At 45.4% G+C, this 21367-nt stretch overlaps 1 protein-coding gene across 10 annotated transcripts in view; it reads right to left on the reverse strand.

The window, feature by feature from the left end:
- Positions 1–11420: 11420 nt before the first annotated feature.
- ADAMTSL1 (ADAMTS like 1) overlaps positions 11421–21367 on the reverse strand; it is a 707788-nt gene continuing 697841 nt past the window's right edge. For 6 of the 10 annotated variants that reach the window (XM_075931513.1, XM_075931510.1, XM_075931512.1 and 3 more), the window contains 2 exons: positions 18337–18446; positions 11421–16309 (listed from right to left, as the gene is read on the reverse strand). In XM_075931513.1, coding sequence (XP_075787628.1) covers positions 15904–16309; positions 18337–18446 — 516 coding nt within the window. In that variant the 3' untranslated portion in view covers positions 11421–15903. The remainder of the gene's footprint in view (positions 16310–18336; positions 18447–21367) is intronic. The other 4 variants (XM_075931516.1, XM_075931515.1, XM_075931514.1 and 1 more) reach the window with 2 other exon arrangements.

The raw sequence follows: 21367 nt of genomic DNA on the forward strand, positions 1-21367 counted from the left end.
ACCTTATCCTGTACATCTTCTGCCCTATGTCTGAGCCCCCTTCTGACACTTGGAACCCCTTGACCCCACTCCCAGCACATGAATTTTATATGCACCAATTCAGAGGTAATATGTGACACATCACCTCCGTATTGGTGCACATAACACAGTTCATTCTGCACCCGAATGGGAAAAATTAGAGGACACACTGATGGGGCCTCACTAGATAGGCCTGCTAGTTTGACAGCGGCTAATTGATGACAAATTTGTGAGTACAGACTTCAACAATTTGTACCTCCCCCTTTATAGTGGTTTCATGTAGAGCGCATTTCCTGGGTTCCTTATGCAAATGCCATCTGGAACTATGTCAAAAACTTAGTAACATCAAGCTAGCAAGTTACATTACTGCCCAGAACTAGAACATTAAATGTGAAAGCTTCAAATCGCACAAGTGCTTGGCTAGGTTTACCTTGGAGGATTGTGCTGCAGGCAGTTGTCCCAGTCAATAGTAGGAAGCAGCACACTCCCCGTTGAGTGCTCCTTGCATGGTAGCTCACAGTTCAACTGGAGAGGGTTGCCAGGTATCCGGTATTGACCTGGACAGTCTGGTATTTTCACTTCCTATCCGGTTAAAAAAAAAAATCAGAAAATATTGGCCACCTAAAATGTCCAGTATTTTCTGATTTTTTTTCCCCTGCCAGGAGGCGAAATTACCAGACACCTGGCAATCCTACCACACTCAGCAACTGGGCCCAGCCCCCAGACTCTCCCGGACCCCCCCCCCAAAGCCCCTCTGAGCTTCCCCTTCCACCCCACTTACCTGGTTCCACAGGGGAACTCTCTTCCTGCACAGAGTAAGAAAACAAGATGGCGTCCGGCAAAAAAACCCTCCAAAGGCCTTAAAGGGGCTATGCTGGCCTTTTTTATAGTCCCCTCCCCCCCCCCAACAACTTTGGTCACCCCCCCCTTTTTATTTCTCAACTTTTTTTGGGGGGGAGGGGTGTTCAGTATTTTTGGTTAAACTGTGTGGCAATCCTACATTTTTGGGCTCAGACATAAACTTAAGATCTTGACCACTGGTGTTCAGTTAAATTCCTAGGGTGCTTTTCTGCACAATAGAGACATTGTTACATGCGTTCTGTAATCCAGGCCCATTTCCTAAATTCCCCTCACCTCCTCCAATCACGTGTAACGTGCTCAGTGGTTCTCAGCCGTTTTAGGCTCTGTCCCCATTTGTAAACCTTGATGGCCTAGCACAACCCAGGAAATTGGATTAGTGCAAAGCACACTGACTAATTCAATTTTTCTTACCTATGCTGTGGAATATATACATTAACATAATTAGTGCTCAGTATTAAGTAAGTGCACTGGGCCCGTTACAGCATGTCTCCTGTCCCAGGTGTCTGGCTGGGCACAGCTGCCTGGAGCTGGAGTGCCATGCAGGGGGTTGGCCCAGCCACCTGGTTTGGCCCAAAGGCTGGTTGGACCAAATTTATGAGCGTGACATTGCAGCCGGGAGTGGAGCTACAGCACCATTCACTCAGATTTGGCCTGGACATCTTCCCCCATCTTCTGAGAGAAACCTGAGCAGCACCACCTTCTCTTCTTGCCCCCCTCCCTCCCCATAGGGCAGGAACCCCCCCCCCCCTCCCCCCCCTCCCCCAGGCCTTGACACATTCCTGTGACTCAGATTTGCTGCCACAGGCTGGAGCAATCAGTCATAGAATCATAGAATAATAGGACTGGAAGGGACCTCAAGAGGTCATCGAGTCCAGCCCCCCGCCCTCAAGGCAGGACCAAGCTCCGTTTACACCATCCCTGACAGATGTCTATCTAACCTGTTCTTAAATATCTCCAGAGAGGGAGATTCCACCACCTCCCTTGGCAATTTATTCCAATATTTGACCACCCTGACAGTTAGGAATTTTTTCCTAATGTCCAATCTAAACCTCCCCGGCTGCACTTTAAGCCCATTACTCCTTGTCCTGTCCTCAGAAACCAAGAGGAACAAATTTTCTCCTTCCTCCTTGTGACACCCTTTTAGATATTTGAAAACCGCTATCATGTCCCCCCTTAATCTTCTTTTTTCCAAACTAAACAAGCCCAGTTCATGAAGCCTGGCTTTATAGGTCATGTTCTCTAAACCTTTAATCATTCTTGTCGCTCTTCTCTGTACCCTTTCCAGTGTTAATTTCTAATCTCGTGCCAAGCACTGGTGCTGTGCACTGTTGCAGAGCAGCTCTATTTCAGCCGGCAAGGTGGCTCCATTTATATAGATTGACATGATCCCTACATATAATATGCATTTTAGTTCTGTGTGTGATGGCTCGGAAGCCCTTGGGAATGGAAGTGGTTGGGAACTGAAGTTGGACATAGTCAGATTAGACATAAAGTGCATTTTTTAAGCATTGATGGTAATTGACCATCGCAACACTTGAAGTCTTCAAGTCAAGCCTGGATGCCTTTTTAAAAGCCATGCTCTAGTTCAGTGTTTCACAATTTTATTTGGCCACGGAACCCTTTTAAACTCGAACAAATTTTGCGGAATCCCTAACAGTCTTACATATGGAGCTGAAAAAAGTAGACCACAGATAAGTAAGGCTAATAATAAACAAATGCTAAACAAGGTCATGAGATCAACATTTAGTTTAATTGCACATATTTAAAAACATAAAAATCACATTTAATGTGTACAAATTTTTTTTTAAATCATAAAAAGTTATTGTAATGGAATTTTCTCACGGGACCCTTATTTTCACTTTGTGGAACTCCAGGGTTCTGCGGAAAACCATTTGTGAAACACTGCTCTAGTTAAACCAGAAATTCTAGGCTTGATGCAGGAAGAACTGTATAAAGTTACATGGACTATGTTATGCAGCAAGGTCAGATTAGAGGATTCAGAAAGGGCCATCTTAGTCTTAAAATCTAGGGTTGTGTCTAGACTGGCCAGTTTTTCCGGAAAATCAGCCGCTTTTCCGGAAAAACTAGCCAGCTGTCTACACTGGCGCTTGAATTTCCACAAAAGCACTGACTTCCTACTGCAAGAAATCAGTGCTTTTTGCGGAAATACTATGCTGCTCCCGTTCGGGCAAAAGTCAATGTAGACAGCTGAGATTTGTTTTCCGCAAAAAAGCCCAAATCGCGAAAATGTCGATCGGGGCTTTTTTGTGGAAAAGTGCGTCTAGATTGGCCACGGACACTTTTCCGCAAAAAGTGCTTTTGCGGAAAAGCGTCCATGCCAATCTAGATGCTCTTTTCCAAAAATGCTTTTAACGGAAAACTTTTCCGTTAAAAGCATTTCCGGAAAATCATGCCAATCTAGACGTAGCCTAGGACTCTAGTAGATACTCATACTCTGTCGGTGCAAGAACACTGTTCTTTTGCAGCTTGTGATGTAGATGGGGACTAGCCCACCCAGTGTGGACATCTCTCTTCCAGTGCTCCCAGGGATTCTCTGCTTTTTCTCCCTGATCCGTGTCTATAGCTCCACCGACAATTCTATGACTGAGTGGCCTACTATCAAAGTCAGTTAATTCCCCCCCCCTCCCACCAGTCCAGAGGGCAGGCTGACCCAATGGCCACAGTCAATGAAGTTGCCCCTATTCATTGGGTAGTGCAGCCCAATGACTATAGTCAATAAGCAACCGCTAGTCACAAGTCAGTAATTCATCCCTGTCCACAGCACAGGGCAGCTCAATGGCTATAGTCCATAACTTTCCCCAGTTCACAGGGTAATTCAGTTCAACGGTAAGAGTCAGTAATTCCCCCCTATTCACAGGTAGTGCAGCTCAATGGCCAAAGTCAATAATGTCCACCCCACTTATGGGGTTGTGTAGTCCCCTCTCAAAGGGCAGGAGATAGGGGTGGAGGTAGGTCTCCCAGCTGTATCTCTGTGAAGCTTTAGCAGACCACGGTAGGTAAAATCTGAGATGAGAATATATTTTTGCTAGAAAATGTCTCATGGTTTGCTGCTATTTATTGCACATTTATCCTGAAGACTCTCTGGAAGATGCTACTCAGGCTAAGTGTTGAGAAAAGGATTTGTCTTTTTGTACAGTAAAGCTCCTTGCCTGTTAATTTAAAACTCTCACTTTAACCTGACCATGAAAATGGAGCCGTGTGTGTCTGCAATGTAAATCTAGGTTTTTTTACTGTATTTTGCCATATGGAATTTATCAGTATCAATATGGATCTAAGAATAAATGGTACAGTGCATGAGTAACTGTTGGTTTTCAAACATTAATAACCAACGTCCAGGTTTTGCAAGCACTACACAAGCTTGCACTCCACAAAAGCATGTGCCAAATCAATGGAACTGATTTTTTCCAGGTCTTTCACAGCATGGAAGCTAGACGTGTATATTTGCTGACTTGGACCTTAATAAAATGCTTTCATGGTTTAAAACTAAATCGAAATGATACAAAGAGTCTAATTTAGGTAAATGAATAAATAATTTGCAAAATTCCACTAGAACATGTCCTTTGTTTTGGTTTTTGTTGGCTAGATAACACCTTAAGTATACACAGTGTAACAGGGAAACTGACAAAAACAACCAAGACTCCTGTCCTGAAGATCTACAAACTAAACACACAAAAGCAGCCCAAATCACAAGACTGAACAGAAGTTTCTCATAGAGCAGGACTTCTCAACTTTGGAAGGGTGGGGGGGAGAGGGGGCACAGTGATACAGCACATACTGAGGGCTGCAGCTTAATTGTGGTTGCATATACATGCAAATATATATGCAAATACTTTCTTTCACACTGACAGGCATGAATACAAAGCACTTCCCACAATGCCCTGGCACGTCTGGCACTTCCTCCCTGGGGGCTAGAAACGCCGACACCCTTACTCGTCTGTTCCAGCCAGCCCATCCCATCCACTTGCGTCTTTCAGTGCTCACCTCGCCTGGGAGATGCCTCTCTGTTGCGGAGCATGTTCCCAGTGGAGGCCATGTTCAAAGCATCCCATCTGCGGGCCGTGTGTTGAGCCCCGCGTAAACCCAAACCACGGGCCACAAACAAACAGGCTCTGGGCCATGTGCGGCCCTCAGGCCGCTTATTGAGTGTCCCTGTCATAAAACATAAGGAATTTAATGTATTTGACTTTTAAAATGAGCTTTCATAATTTGTCTAGATTTGGCTCATGCATAACATGAACATAACTAGCCTCACCACTAGCCTCAAACTGGACGAGGGGACATGAGAAGAGTGACCTGGTTCTTTTCCTATGCCCTTATTTCTTCTACAGAAAACCAGCTTCTTTCCCATACCCAGAAACTATGTGCCTCCCATTCTTTCCCTCCTACTTTACAGGGTTCCCCATTCTCTGTTTGTTTCCCTTTTCCTGCTTTGTAGTCTCCCATGCAAGGGCATGGAGTATTTCTGCCCTTGGGCTGAAAGCAACAGGCAGAGAGCTGGCGTCTCCTTCACTGCATCACGTAGACACTGGAGAGGTTGTGAGCTGTGAGGATAGTATGAAACCTTCTTTGCGCTTCTCTTCCTCTGGCTCTTTCTGTCAACTAACCAGCCTAGTTCGAACTAGGGTGGCTAATGTAGGCATTCGAACTTGCAAATGAAGCCTGGGATTTAAATATCCTGGGCGCCGCCATTTTTAAATGCCCCATAGCTCGAACTACCTGCCTGTGGCTACATGCGGCACGGACTAGGTAGTTCAAATTAAAGCTCCTAATTTGAACTACCATTATTCCTCCTGCAAGGAGGTTTAAAGGTAGTTTGAATTGGAAGCATTAATTCAAACTACCTAGTCCATGCTGCGTGTAGCCGCGGGCAGGTAGTTTGAACTATGGGGCATTTAAAAATGGCGGCACCCGGGAACATGCAAATGAAGCCCGGGATATTTAAATCCCAGGCTTCATTTGCAAGTTTGAATGCCTACATTAGCCACCCTAGTTCAAACTAGGGTGGCAGTGTAGACATACCCCAAGGGTGTTAGGAGCCTTACGGAGAGTTAAGGACAACTTTTTAAATGCTAATGAGTCTTCCAATTTTTACTGAAGTCAATAAGGCTCTGCTTAGTGATGCTTACAATATTTCCTGAAAATTTGAAATGGATCAGATGTAGCATTCAGAAGTAATCCAGTTACGCCGAGACAGCCAGGCCAACTGAAAGGCTGGGCCTCGTTTTACCTGGTCCGGGCCCCCTCTCCTACTCACCCCACTAAAAGAAGTACATAAAATACCCCCACCCCCCGCCTTGAGCACATCTGTATTTAATTTGCTGTAATTTATATATAATGGCTTGACACGGAGATTTTCTTTTTTTGGTACTGAAACCACGAGGATGCCTGTTAGTTAGAAAACTGACTCCATAAATGTTTCAGTAAGTGAAGTGTTTTAACAAGCATCCACCAACCTCAGAGGCTATTTACTTAAACTACTAATGTATGCTTAAAAAAACAGTGCATGGAAAAGGCAAAAACAACCCTTTTGCACCACCTAAACCAAATTGCTCCTCAGCCCAACCATGATGTGTTTCCTTAAGGAAGGCAAGGAAAATGTCTTGGCTCCTTGCGTGGTGATTAAGCTCTTTGCGGCATGTATGGGCTGATCTTTCTGGTTCAGGTTTTATTTTTGTGATTCACCGTTGGCCCTGGGGACTTGTAAATGAGGGTAGTCCAAACCCCGCATCCGAGCTAGAAGCAGCAGATGGTTTTATAGTACTGAGGAGGGTGCTAGGGGAAATGGTTTCCCATGCTGGTGTAACCACGTACGGGTAACTAAATGCTGACCATGCACTGAATCACATCCTCCTAAGAGTTCTGCCTAAACAAACCCCCATTATGTCTCAGAGTACAGGCTTCCAGGGCCCACTTCCTTCTCAGCCACATAAAACTGCCCTGTTTTACTTATGCCGGCACACAAATAAAACGTTCAGTCAGTAAAGGCTTAAATGTAGTTTATAGAATACATTTATATGTACAACCTTAGCGGAAAAGATGGAGGACCACATCCAAAACAAGTGCTATGTAGCTTGTTCATAGGGTTGGCAGGTGTCCGATTTTCTACTGGACAGTCTTGTTTTTGGGCCCTTTGTCCGGTAAAAAAATCCAGAAAATACCGGACATGTGCAATATCTGGTATTCCCTGGTTTTCCGGCTGGGCGCTGGGTGGAAGCCTGGCGGGGGCGGGTGTGTGTGTGTGAGTGACTGGGAGGCGGGGTACAATTGACGCTGAGAGCCCTGGTTGCATGTGAGGAGGAGGAGGGGCAGCCTGGTCCAGGCTCCTGCGTGCTGATCAAGTGGGTGGTGGAGCCGCAGCCGGACTGACTCGTGCGGGACGGGAGCGCCCTGAGATCTGCACAGCCTGGGTCAGTCCTGCTCCCCACCAGCTGATTCGCTCCCCTGCCCCCTCCTTGGGATTGATTCTCCCCAACTTCTCCTCCTGGTCTTCCCCGGCCAGTCCCACCAGCTCTGCCTCCCGCTGGCCGGTTCCTGCTCCAGATCGTCCCTGGCCAACCTCGCTGCATCCCTCGCCAGCCCTGCTTCCAGCAGACAGTTCTCCCCTCCCCCTCCTCCTGCTGAGCTCCCCCAGCCAGCTCTGCCCCTGTCGGCTGCCCCCCCCCGATATCCCGCAACCAGCCCCATTCTGCCTGACCCCCCCACACCAACCAGCCCTGCTTCCCGTCGCCCCCCCCCCATCTCCTCTAGCCAGCCCTGTTAGCTTTGTTTCTCGGCCCCTCCCCTCCCGGCCAGTCCCTCCCTCCTCTTTCCCCCATGAAGCATGTCCGGTAATTTTTTTATGACTACTTGGTAATCCTACTTGTTCAGCCTCCGAGCAGTTGCTTTCAGCTCATAGCATACGTGAGCCATGTACCTCCTGTTCCAGGCCAGGTTCAGAGCAAGCGCTCCACAGTGTGCAAGGGGTTCCAGGCCATCTCACAGAAGAAAGCCATACTAGGTCTGTAGCAACTGCTGTCAGCTGAAGAATTTTAGCTGAAGGAATGGATAACTGCATAAATCTCTATAAAGAACAAATGTGGAATGTTCCAGAATGCTTCACATAGCTGCTCCCAGAGGAACATTTTGTCTGGCATGAGCAACCCCCTCATGATATCACCAGTGTAAAGCTGGAGCAACTGCTCTGAAGCTCCCCCCAGCCATCCCCTGATAAAGGGAACACATAATCATCTTGCCTGTCTAGGGGCATGTCTAAACTACATTTTTTTTCTAACGAGAATATGCACATTCTGCAGAAATCTACATATCTTCTTCCGATCTCACTTTCAAAAGAGCATCTTACCTCCTTTTTTAAGGAAGAGCATTTTTTTGTGGGAGACCGTACCAAAAGTTTTTCTAAAGTCAAGGAATAGCATATCCACTGACTTCCCCATGTTCACAGAGCCAATTACCTCATCATAGAAGCTAATCAGATTGGTCAGGCACGACTTGCCCTTGGTGAATCCATGTTAACTATTCCTGATCACATTCCTCTCTTCCAAGAGCTTCAAAATGGATTCCTTGAGGCTCCCCTCCATGATTTTTCCAGGGTCTGATGTGAGGCTGACTGCTTTGTAGCAACCTGGATTGTCCTCCTTCCCTTTTTTAAAGATGGGCACTACATTTGCCTTTTTCTGATAGTCCGGGACCTCTCCTGATTTCCACGAGCTTTCAAAGATAATGGTCAAAGGCTCTGCAATGACATTTGCCAACTCCCTCAGTACCCTCGGATGCATTAAATCCGGCCCCATGGATTTGTGAATGTTTAGCTTTCCTAAATAGTTCTTAACCTGCTCTTTCTCCACCAAGGGCTGCCCACCTCCTTCCCTTCCCATACTGCATTGCCTAGTGCAGTAGTCTGGGAGCTGATCTTGTCTGTGAAGACAGAGGCAAAGAAAGCATTGAGTATTTCAGCTTTTCCCACATCATCTGGTTACCTCCCTCATCCAGTAAGCGACCTACACCCTCTCTGATCACCCTCTTATTGCTAACATGCCTGTAGAAACCTTTCTTGTTACCTTTCACATCCAATTCCAATTGTACTTTCGCCTTCCTGATTACTCCCCTGCATTCTTGAGCAATATATTTTTAATCCTCCCTACTATCTGCCCTTTCATAGCAGACTAGGACTGGAAAGGACTTTGAGAGGTCATCAAGTCCAGTCCCCTGCCCTCATGGCAGAACCCAGTACTATCTAGACCATCCCTGATAGACATTTATCTAACCTACTCTTACATATCTCCAGAAATGGAGATTCCACAATCTCCCTAGGCAATTTATTCCAGTGTTTGACCACCTTGAAAGTTAGGAACTTTTTCCTAATGTCCAACCTAAACCTCCCTTGCTACAGTTTAAGCCCATTGCTTCTTGTTCTATCCCCAGAGGCCAGGAAGAACAATTTTTCTCCCTCCTCCTTGTGACACCCGTTTAGATACCTGAAAACTGCTTTCATGTCCCCTCTCAATCTTCTCTTTTCCTTGTTTAGTTTGCTAAACAAGCCCAATTCTTTCAGCCTTCCTTCATAGGTCATGTTCTCTAGACCTTTAATCATTCTTGTTGCTCTTCTTTAGAACTTCTCCAATTTCTCCACATTGTTCTTGAAATGTGGTGCCCAGAACTAGACACAATACTCCAACTTAGGTCTAATTAGCGCAGAGTAGAGCAGAAGAATGATTTCACGTGTCTTGCTCACAACACACCTGTTAATGCATCCTAGAATCATGTTTGCTTTTTTTGCAACAGCGTCACACTGTTGACTCATATTTAGCTTGTGGGGTCCACTATAACCCCTAGATCCTTTTCTGCCGTACTCCTTCCTAGACAGTTGCTTCCCATTCTATATGTGTGAAACGGATTGTTCCTTCCTAAGAGGAGTACTTTGCATTTGTCCTTATTAAACTTCATCCTGTTTACCTCAGACCATTTCTCCAATTTGTCCAGATCATTTTGAATTATGACCCTATCCTCCAAAGCAGTTGCAACCCCTCCCAGCTTGGTATCATCTGCAAACTTAATATGTGTACTCTCTATGCTGATATCTAAATTGTTAATGAAGATATTGAACAGAACCGGTCCCAAAACAGACCCCTGCAGAACCTCACTTGTTATCTTTCCAGCAGGATTGTGAACCGTTAATAACTACTCTCTGAGACTGGTTATCCAGCCAGTTATGCACCCACCTTGTAGTAGCCCCATCTAAGTTGTATTTACCTCGTTTATTGATAAGAATATCATGCGAGACCATATCAAATGCCTTACTAAAGTCTAGGTATACCATGTCCAACACCTGTCCCCTATCACAAGACTCGTTATCCTATCAAATAAAGTTATCAGATTGGTTTAACATGATTTGTCCTTTACAAATCCATGCTGGCTGTTCCCCATCACTTTATTATCTTCCAAGTGTTTGCAGATGATTTCCTTAATTACTTGCTCCATTATCTTTCCTGGCACAGAAGTTAAACTGACTGGTCTGTAGTTTCCTGGGTTGTTCTTATTTCCCTTTTTATATGTGGGCACTATATTTGCCCTTTTCCAGTCTTCTGGAATCTCTCCTATCTCCCATGATTTTCCAAAGATGATAGCTAAAGGCTCAGATACCTCCTCTATCAGCTCCTTGAGTATTCTAGGATTCATTTAATCAGGCCAGTGCTGGCTTTCCGCTGCAGGGGAGAGAGGTGAGCCTCATGGGCTAGATCCAGCTGGCAGGGAAGGAAGTGGCTGCATGCTCTGCCGCTCACCCTCCCCCCAGCTGGGAGAATGGTAGTGCAGGAAACCACTTGCCTGGAGGTTTTCCCTGCTGCTCCCATTTCTCAGAATTGGGGGCAATGGGAACAAGGGGGGTGCCTGGGAGTGGCAGGAGGCATGGAACCAAATAAGTGACCCCCTATCCCATTCCCACCAGGACCCCGCACCCTCACCCCACTTCTGCACCCCACCCTACCCTCAGCCCAATTCTGCGCTCAGCCTCCCAGCCAGACCCCCATCCTATGTCTGCTCCTTCATCCAACCTCCCAGCTAGCTCCCACACTCCCACCCCCTTCTGCACCCACTTTGTTATCATGGGTGGTTGGCTGGTTGTTCGAGGAAAGGTGTGCATTGAGCAGGGTGGGCTGTGGGCCAAAAAGCTTGAAAACCACCGCTCCAGTGTCTGCAGCATGCTACGTTTTCCCTGCATAGCGAGTGTTTGTGAGCAAATGTGTTTATTTCCTGACTTCTGGGCTATCCCCCTTGTTCATCTGAAGAGGGTTAGGCACACTGCTTTTCAGTTTTATGTGCCAGTGCAAAGGGAGTCATGATTTCCCCCAATGATGCATCTGATTGCTTAAGAAACTTACAAGCTCCATCCACAACAGCAGAGAGATGAGCAGCTGTGCAAACTGCGCAACTGTGGAAACAGGAGGAGGAGGCCGGAGAACTTTGCAAGCTCTGCTCCACCATCTCGCTCCTGCTTTAAAGTTAAAAAAGGACAAGCCAGACAAAAGTAGTTAAATAAATAAGCTGCATTATCTGTACAAAATTGATATAAAAGCAAGAGGTTTTCTAGGGGAGGGAAGCCTCCTTCTGTAATACTCAGTAACTCACATCATCGTACTGGGATACTGCCAAGGCACAATTCATAGGACAAACATCAGAAATTACATTTGTAACATGTAAAAGGGACACAGCAGCCTTGCCAGACCTCGGCTCCTAGTGTTTATCCTAAGCTCAGTTACACAGCTAATGTCCAACGTGGGACCATCCGAATATGTTTTGCTATTAAAGAAATGTGAATACTTCCCTGCATGGCTTTTCAAGATCTATAGCACTAGAAACAACCACCCAATTATTACAGGTTGCACCTCTCTGATTCTGGAACGTCCATAGACCCGCATTAGAGAGTCCTGGGGCACTGTGGGTGTGTGTGTGAGAGCCCAGTGTGATGTGGGGGAGGGGAAGGGGGAAGCCCATGTGATGTATCTAGGCTGCCCAGGCAGTGGCAATTGGCAGCCTGGTGCACAGCTGAGCTGGGCTGTGGATGGGAGAGGGAGGGGGGCCCCAGCAAGCAGCTTAGTTGGGCTGCTGGAGGTGGAGGGGGGAGTTTGGAACCCCGGCACATGGCCCAGCTGGGCTGCTGGAGAGCGGGGGCACCAGGGAAGCTGGCGTGTGGCCCAGCTGGGCTGCCTGGGGTTGCTGGGAAGCCCGGTGCGGCAGCAGGGCTGGGAGGGGTCACTGACAGGAGAGCCAGAAATGACCTCCCCTGGTCTGGCAAAATCAATCATCAGGGACCAGTCAGGTTCTGATGGTGCTGGACCAGGGAGATCCAACCTATAGTAAGGAATTGATGCTTTGTTCCTCACATAATTATAATTCCACAAGTAGAAAAGACCCTCCCTCCAATTGTCATAGTTTATGAAGCAATCTGTACAGAGTGAAATGTATCCAAAGTTAAAAGCAAGTGCTATTAAAACAGGAAAATGACACTATTACCACTGATCCGCAGGAACAAAATTTCAGGGAGTTCACGCAAAAATCCCCCAAAATAGTTTTTATCCGGACAACATAATGTACAATTATTAATATTGCACTTTTTATACAAGGAATCCTAATAAATATACACAAAAGATATACATTTACATACATTAAACAATTTCTTTGCTTTTAAATAAAAATTACACTGATTCTTAGCAACGCAATTTCTCAAACACCAATTCACAGAGCGCGTGTTCCTTGCCAGACACATTTAGGAATGACCAGACTGGAGGCAATTTAATGCAATGGACCTGGGGTTGACCTCACAAGAGAACTGCCAGGCTTGTTGAAAAGTCCACATGTGAAGTAAGCAGCAACATATCAATATTTGAACAGTGTTTTGTTACTGCATCATAAGACGGGAGTCCCTGTGGAGATGACAAGAGGCGTAGCCAAACCCTACATTTAGAGATAGTCCTAAACCAAAATTCCAGATCTGGGCATCTTTCCTTCAAACTTTGGGGAATTTCAGATCCATACTTTGTAGTTCACGCCGATTCCTACTAGGTGGTGAGCTACTTGGACTTCCACTGAGTTGAAGATATCAGCACCTTGAAGAAGGAAGCACTTTTGATTATCGATGGAATTGGGTGACAACGAGCAGTCAAAATCATGCTACAAACGTGAAACTTGATTCTTGCTTCTCAGCTCACCTCTGACTGCAGAGTTCTATTCATGGACTACACCTGCTTCACTTTCTCCCATCCACCTTCTTGTGTGTCTTTTAGGAATCTGCACTACCAATTTGGGGGCAAAGCTGATGTGCATTCTGCATGTCTACATGACGGAAATAGCTATAACAAATCAGAGCAGCTGTGTTCTCCTTCCTGATGAATTAATTATCATTGCTGGTGGACTTGGCTGTAACGAGAGAGAAATTCCATGCTGGCAGGCCATAGAAACCATTTCTACAAATTCAGAGTTAGAAATAGACTGAAACCTTGGATCTAGAAGTCCAGTAATGGTGGGCTCTCAGGCTCCTCTCTTCCCCAGATACATTTTAATCATGTTAAGATGCAGCATAGTAAGTAGCTCCTGTTGCCACACATATATGCCAGAACCCCTCCTGTAAGTACTCTGCACAGAACAGTGATGGCAGACATCTACTGGGTCTGCCAATGCCAGAGCATTCGATCATTCACTTGCCTTTTCTGCATTAATACTGTTCTTCATTTTCTTCATACTGAGGGGAAGAAAATCTTGGTGCACTTATTTAGATGTATTTTAAACTCATGCTCTAGCACAATGTTCAACCTCCTTTTCAGGTCCTAAGTTCTTAGCATGAGAGAGCGAGTGAGCAAGCGCGAGAACAGGAACACAGCTCTAGGACAGCAGAGTTGTTTTTTTTTTAAAAACCAAAACTGTATGCTTACATTAACAAACCCTTCTATGGTGAATGATGTCTCTTGTCCATTGCTTAGCTTAATGTTTAGGTTCAATCCCTTTTTTCAGTAGCCCATGATCTGTAAAGCTATTTGATCCATGCACTGATGGTCTGATCTGCTGCCAATGGGAGTTTTTTGCTTTGGTGTTTCCCCCCCATCTGCTAGGTGCTGTGTCTCTCAAGGCCGATATGAGGATTCCTGGGCAGCTCGGTTCCACTTGAACCTGACATGTTGTTTGTCTTCTCTTTCTTTTTGGCTTCCTACCATGACTGTGCTTTGCTGCATTCATCTCCCAGCCTTGCTGAAGGGAAAACTTGTCAAGTCCTTTACAACAACGATTCAGTAAAGGTAAAAATAAAAATAAATAAATAAACGGAAGAAAACAGAATTCTGTCCAATTAATTTTGTTAACAGTGCTTCCGATAGTGAAGCAAAAGGCGCATGCCCCTGATCCCCTATCTACATTGCTCTGATCTTCATGCTTTTCCACAAGTTCCACAACAGCGAGATTTGAATTGGGTGAGCTGGCAGAGTTTGAGCTGCTTCACCTTCTCACAGTACCTGGTGGTGTCTCTGCACTCCACTGGCAAAGGGGGAACAAAAAGGAGATGCAATGAAAGAACAGTGACTTACCTGCCCGTAACTCTGGTTTGTCAAGATTTTCTTATCCACGTGGGCCTCCCTCAAGGTGCACATGAGCCCCAAGGGTCTACACAGACACGGGTTTGAAAAAGGATTTAACATCCAGCTTTCTTTTAGACCACACAATCAGGAAGGGGGACCCTGCATTATGAGTAGCACTGATGACAGGTTAGTGGGTTACCTGCATCGTGGTATTATCATTGTGCTAGTGGGGGTTTTGCTCTCCTGTACCCCAGAAGCTATCCCCAGTGTCAGGATGGAGTTAGAAAACCAGCTCATTTTGTTTACATCTGTAAGAGGATTGTTCAACCTTTATGTACTTGATCAGCTTAAGAGGGCCACATGGCTTGGTCAGGAGCTTGGAAGCTCCATGCTGGCTAGTTCTGAAGCTACTAGGGGAGATTTCTAACAGGCGGAGCACTGAACTTGCAGCCTAAGGAAAGGATTAAACAACCTTTGTGCTTTCCTACTCCTTGACTGTTTCACTGCCAGAAACACTCCCAATATTACAGACAGCCCTGGGGAGGCTCCTTTACAGCAGCCTCATGGTGTTGCTCTATGGGCTGTAGCACTGCCTGGAACCTCCACAAGGCTTTTGTGTTGTGGCCCCCACACACCTTCTCCCATGGCAGCTTGTGTGGGGGATCCTCAGAAGGCAGCTCTATGGCTGTCTGCTGTTGTACCAGAGGAATTCTCCCCTGGCTGGAACTGTGGCTGTTAGGTTCTGTTTATGCCATTCTGATTCTTTTAACTGCCAGATCAAGGCTGAGGGTCTCACATGCCTCCTTTAAGTTCTCTCTGTGATGGTCCGATCCTCTCTCAGCAAGCTAAGCCAGCCTCATTGTGTTTGTACTGGCTTTACTGAGCAACTATATTTGCCTCTAGCGAGAGGAGAAAGCCTGTAGCAAGCTCTTCGGTAGTCTAGCAGCTGCAGAATGGTTCTGCTTCTGCTCCACAGCACCCAGCCTGTGTGGAGATCCCTAGTGCTCAGCCACAGACTCGCGGGCTGCACTCTAGCTTCCAGGTTTTGGCTCTTGTACACAATGCTTCAGAGTGCTTGGGAGTCGTGACTGGCAAAGAGCTCATGACTTACACTCACACTGGCTGCTGTTCCCAGGGGGACACTGTCGTACAAAGGCTTGCTTTCCAAAGAGAAACCTTCATTCCACATAATTTATTCCTTTTGCAGTATTTATAATGTGCACTTTTTTGGTAGGCCCAATTAAGGTGCTAGTTACCTGTAAGTAATATCCATTCCAGGAATTCCCAGTGCTAACCAACTCACCAGCTTCCGGTTGCTTGATGTTAACATAAGCTAACTAATTGTTTATGACTTACTCTTTCTCTCCGTACCAATAATGGAGGTGTGAGACTGTACCTATGAGCCCCATCAGCAAGAAGGTGAGATCCCAACACTTAGAAAACAACATCAGCAACAACAAACAACCCTGGATCCATTCCAATAAGAACACTTGATTTTGCAGGCTGCCATTGGCCATTTTTCAGACAAAGGTTTTCCAAAGAAGCCCCGCAGCGGGGACCAGCACCGCGTTCTGGGGGCCAAGCTCAGGGATGAAAATTCACAAATGACTCCTTTCTCCCACAGGAACGTACTGTTTTCGCAGGGGGTGATGTTGCAGCGTTGCCAATTCGCAGGCCTGGGCCTCCAGGAACAATAGTGCTCTTGCATGGGTTTGTTGGTGCGGACATGCACACATTCTACTCGCCGGGACTGGAAGCCGTAGTTCCCACACGTAGCTGTACACAGAGTCCACAAACTGACCCTCCAGTGCACACCACAGATGTCTGTCCAGCAGTTCTGTGTGCTCACGGGCCTGTTCATAAAAAAGACAGAGCTACTATTGTAATACGAGAAATGAAGAGGCTTAGTCACACTGGGCAATCCTCACACATTAGGGACACTATAGGCCCTATATCTCTGATCTGAACCCTCTGGACTTTTATCTATTTACACCAGCTGAGGATTTGGCTTCCACAACTTTAACGCTCCCTCTGCCTATAATGTATTTAATGACATGACTCTACATAAGAACATAACATAAGAACATAAGAACGGCCGTACTGGGTCAGACCAAGGGTCCATCTAGCCCAGTAGCCTGTCTGCCGACAGTGGCCAGCACCAGGTGCCCCAGAGAGGGTGGACCAAAGACAATGATCAAGCGATTTGTCTCCTGCCATCTCTCTCCAGCCTCTGACAAACAGAGGCCAGGGACACTATTTCTATCCCCTGGCTAATAGCCTTTTATGGACCTAACTTCCATGAAATTATCTAGCTTCTCTTTAAACTCTGTTATAGTCCTAGCCTTCACAGCCTCCTCTGGCAAGGAGTTCCACAGGCTGACTACACGCTGTGTGAAGAAGAACTTTCTTTTATTAGTTTAAACCTGCTACCCATTAATTTCATTTGGTGTCCTCTAGTTCTTCAATTATGGGAACTAAGAAATAACTTTTCTTTGTTCACCCTCTCCACACCACTCATGATTTTATAGACCTCTATCATATCCCCCCTCAGTCTCCTCTTTTCTAAACTGAAAAGTCCCAGTCATTTTAACCTCTCTTCATATGGGACCCATTCCAAACCCCTTATCATTTTAGTTGCCCTTTTCTGAACCCTTTCCAAGGCCAAAATATCTTTTTTGAGGCGAGGAGACCACATCTGTACACAGTATTCAAGATGTGGGCGTACCATAGTTTTATACAGGGGCAGTAAGATATTCTGTATCTTATTTTCTATCCCTTTCTTAATAATTCCTAGCATCCTATTTGCCTTTTTGACCGCCGCTGCACACTGTGTGGAAGTTTTCAGAGAACTGTCCACGATAACTCCAAGATCTCTTTCCTGATTTGTCGTAGCCAAATTAGCCCCCATCATACTGTACGTATAGTTGGGGTTATTTTTCCCAATGTGCATTACTTTACACTTATCCACATTAAATTTAATTTGCCATTTTGTTGCCCAATCACTCAGTTTGGTGAGATCTTTTTGGAGTCCCTCACAGTCTGCTTCTGTCTTGACTATCCTAAACAGTTTGGTATCATCTGCAAACTTTACTACCTCACTGCTTACCCCTTTCTCCAGATCATTTATGAATAAGTTGAACAGGACTGGTTCCAGGACTGACCCTTGGGGGACACCACTAGTTACCCCTCTCCAATCTGAAAATTTATCATTTATTCCTACCCTTTGTTTCCTGTCTTTTAACCAGTTCTCAATCCATGAAAGGACCTTCCCTCTTATCCCATGGCAATGTAATTTACACAAGAGCCTTTGGTGAGGGACCTTGTCAAAGGCTTTCTGAAAATTTAAGTATACTATATCTACCGGATCCCCCTTGTCTGCATGTTTGTTAACCCCTTCAAAGAACTCTAATAGATTAGTAAGACAGGATTTCCCTTTAGAGAAACCATTGTTGACTTTTGTCCAACAAATTATGTTCTTAATTTGTTAACACTATAGGTCTTATATCTCTAATCTGAACCCTCTGGACATTAATTGGACCTGAATCACAGTGACTGTAAATCAGTGTAGATCCATTGTCTTAGTGGACTGTGTTGAGGCTCTGGTCCATTAACTTCAGCTGGCAATTACAGAATGGTACTCAACAGGCCAGATTCACAGCTGGTGTCAATCGGCATGGCTCCAATTAAGTCTGTGTCCATTACACCAGCTGAGGATCTGAGCCAAAAAGCCTATTCAATTATTTTGATCACGTTTAGGGTGTATGTGTGTATACACATATAGATACACCAAAACCACCATCTCCAAAGGAAATAAAATCTCTGGCTTAATTCATAGGTCTCTGTACTGAAGAAGGTTCTGATGATGATGGGTCTCCAATACCTTGGCAGGACACTGCACTGGTCAGAAGACACAGAATTCCCATCCCTGGTCTGGCAGAAAATCTGTCTGTGCTGTACAGCTAGTCGTGGTCCGATGCATGGCCCGTTACACTGTGAAAGTAGAAAAAGGACACTCAGTGGCATAAAGAGAGTACAAGTTGACACAGACTTGGTTAGAAAAATCTCCTTGATACTGTCACTTGAGCTGAATAGCATTGAGCTTGGACACCAGCCTTTGATGGCACCTCACCAAGCTATCCTGCTGAGCTAGAACCTCTGGTTTCCTTCAGTGATGGCACAGAGTTGGGTCACAACCCTCAGCAGAGCAATACAGACACTGAGTTCCACTCAGCTCTGGGAAGGTTCAGTCAAAGGGACCTGATGTAGCACCCAGGTGCACAGACCCAGGGGGACCAGAATGCCAGATAAATCGTGTTCCTCTGCATACGTTTTATACAGAGCAAGCTCATAAGTTGTTTGCCCCTTTATCAATAAAAGAGAGCTAGGCACAGCTGTTGTCCCCCCAGGTAACAATTATTAACATTGGGGTTAAAAATAAACAAAAGTGATTTTATTAGATATAAAAAGTGGGATTTAAGTGGTTGCAAGAAATAGCAGATAGAGCAAAGCAACTTACTATGCAAAATAAAATAAACCATCCCAGCTAAGCTTAATACTCTAAGAAATTTGTTACATGAAATGTCTTACCCTGACAATAGTTCTAATAATCTTTTCTCACAGGATGGGAAGCCTCCCAATTTGAGCTTGTTCCCTTCCCCTTTCCGGTCTCAAAAAGTTTTGAGCAATCATCTGGGTGGTAAGCGAGGGGGGCCTTGGTGCCTTTCCCAATTGTTTGGTTTCCTGCTTATAAATAGATTCTGCCCAAGGTGGGAATCCTTGTGCTTAGTTTCAACTCTTTCACACCCTCATGGAAAAGTACCACGTCCAAAATGGGTTCCAGCATCAAGTGTCCTGGTCACATGTCTTGGCAGGACCAACCATAGTCCAGGCTTAGCGGGAAAGCAAGACTATTCACAGATCATTGTCATGAGTATTGGGCTACTAACTTCCTTGAGTACTGCTAATGGCCTTCATTAGCATATCTAGATATATAAACAGGTTTATACTTCATATTTCTAATGTCAAATACAGGAATGATACATGCACACAAATAAAATACACACGTTCAGCTGATTACAAGTTTTTCAATCACACCTCTCCCTTGAGTTCTCTGCTAGAGGGTTGGGCACTATGGAATGCAGAGGCAGTGTGCTCAGAATCTTTGTTTGGCTTTTGTTACACATCCACCGAGTGTCATTAAACCCTGTGATGTCATTCATAGATGTTTTTGCAAAGTTCTGGGTTACTATTCCCCAGATACCCGAAAACTTTTCAAGGTGTAGCAATGCCCCTTCCCCCCAACACAGATAGCAATGTCTTTTACAGTGTAGGAGTGTAGGCTGTTAGCCACTAATGATATGAGGTGGTATGCCTCAGTTTCCCCTTCCACACAGTAGTGTAGGTTTGTTATGCCCTTGCTACTATACCCAGTTCGAAAAAGCATCTTTCGAAAGAGGCTTGCAGTCTAGACATAGCCCTGGATATATAAACTAGTTTATACTTCATGTTTCTAACTTCAAATATGGGAATGATACATGCACTTGAATAGAATATACATATTCAACAAATTACAAGCTTTTCAATGTCAGGTTATGTGCCACATTTTGCATAAAACATATTTGAGTTGGGCAGATTGATACTCATGTTTATTTCCCTATAGAATATGGGAGTGCAACATCACACACACCCTGCTTTTATGAAGCTCCTTCTTGGAGCTGATAAACAGAAATACATGTTGCTGAGATGCAGATGCTTTCAATCATTTCAGAAAGATCAGTAGGTTTCTGAGTCCAAATACACAGTCTTCTTGTATCCCATGCAGCCTCCCCAAGGCAGCGTTAAAGCTCATTTCTGTATCTGCTGTCTAGATTAATTCCTCTACCCCCTTGCCTACTTCAATCTCAAATCCATCTGCTTGGACAAATAAAAAGCTCTCTCCTGTTATTAGCCCATGGCTTGAGATCTACACAGGAAATCTTGCTACAGTCCCTTTACTATGTATTTTACAGTGTGTACTATCACGATTTATAGCCAAGTGGTTCATAGCAATCAGGCCAAGAATATTTTTTTCTTTAATACAAAGACATCCTAACTTACCAACCTGTCAGTCAGCCTCTTGTGTTTTAATGAGCTTTTTTCTCTTCCAAACTTAAATCACATACAGCTAAAGGTATGAAGCATATGACTGCGGCATGATCTTTCATCAACCCTTATGAAATTGCTTGGTTTCCAGGCAGCCAATATCTGGAAACTGCTTTTGGCAGGAGACTGCTGATTTGTAGGTGGATGAGAAGGGACACAAACGTAGGGATCAAGGAATCTCCATCAGTGCAAAGGTGGAGCAACCTGGCACTAGCTCTGACCTGTGTCATCTCCCTACAGTTAGAAATCCTCTTCCGTGTTGGCATGCCTTCCTTATATCTGCTTACTAATTGTCAACCAGTCCCTGGAGCAGGGTCCAGCAGAAAAAGAGGAAGCTTGGTTGGGAACACAACAACTAGGGTGAGCTGGAGTGGAGAGACAGATGAATTGATTGCTGGAAAGGGTGTTTTGTGAAAAGATGAGCAGGCAAGGTCTCAGAGGGTATGTCTACACTACCCTCCTATTTCTAAATAGGAGGGTAATGTAGGCATACCGCAATTGCAAATGAAGCCCTGGATTTGAATTTCCTGGGCTTCATTTGCATAAGCGGGGCGCCGCCATTTTAAAATCCCCGCTCGTTCAAACCCCGTGCCGCGCGGCTACACGCGGCACGAACTAGGTAGTTCGAACTAGGCTTCCTAGTTCGAACTACCGTTACTCCTCATTCCATTCCAGGAGTAACGGTAGTTCCAACTAGGAAGCCTAGTTCGAACTACCTAGTTCGTGCCGCATGTAGCCGCGCGGCACGGGGTTCGAACGAGCGGGGATTT

Source organism: Pelodiscus sinensis, chromosome 6, assembly GCF_049634645.1.
Source record: "Pelodiscus sinensis isolate JC-2024 chromosome 6, ASM4963464v1, whole genome shotgun sequence".
NCBI classification, from domain to species: domain Eukaryota; kingdom Metazoa; phylum Chordata; order Testudines; family Trionychidae; genus Pelodiscus; species Pelodiscus sinensis.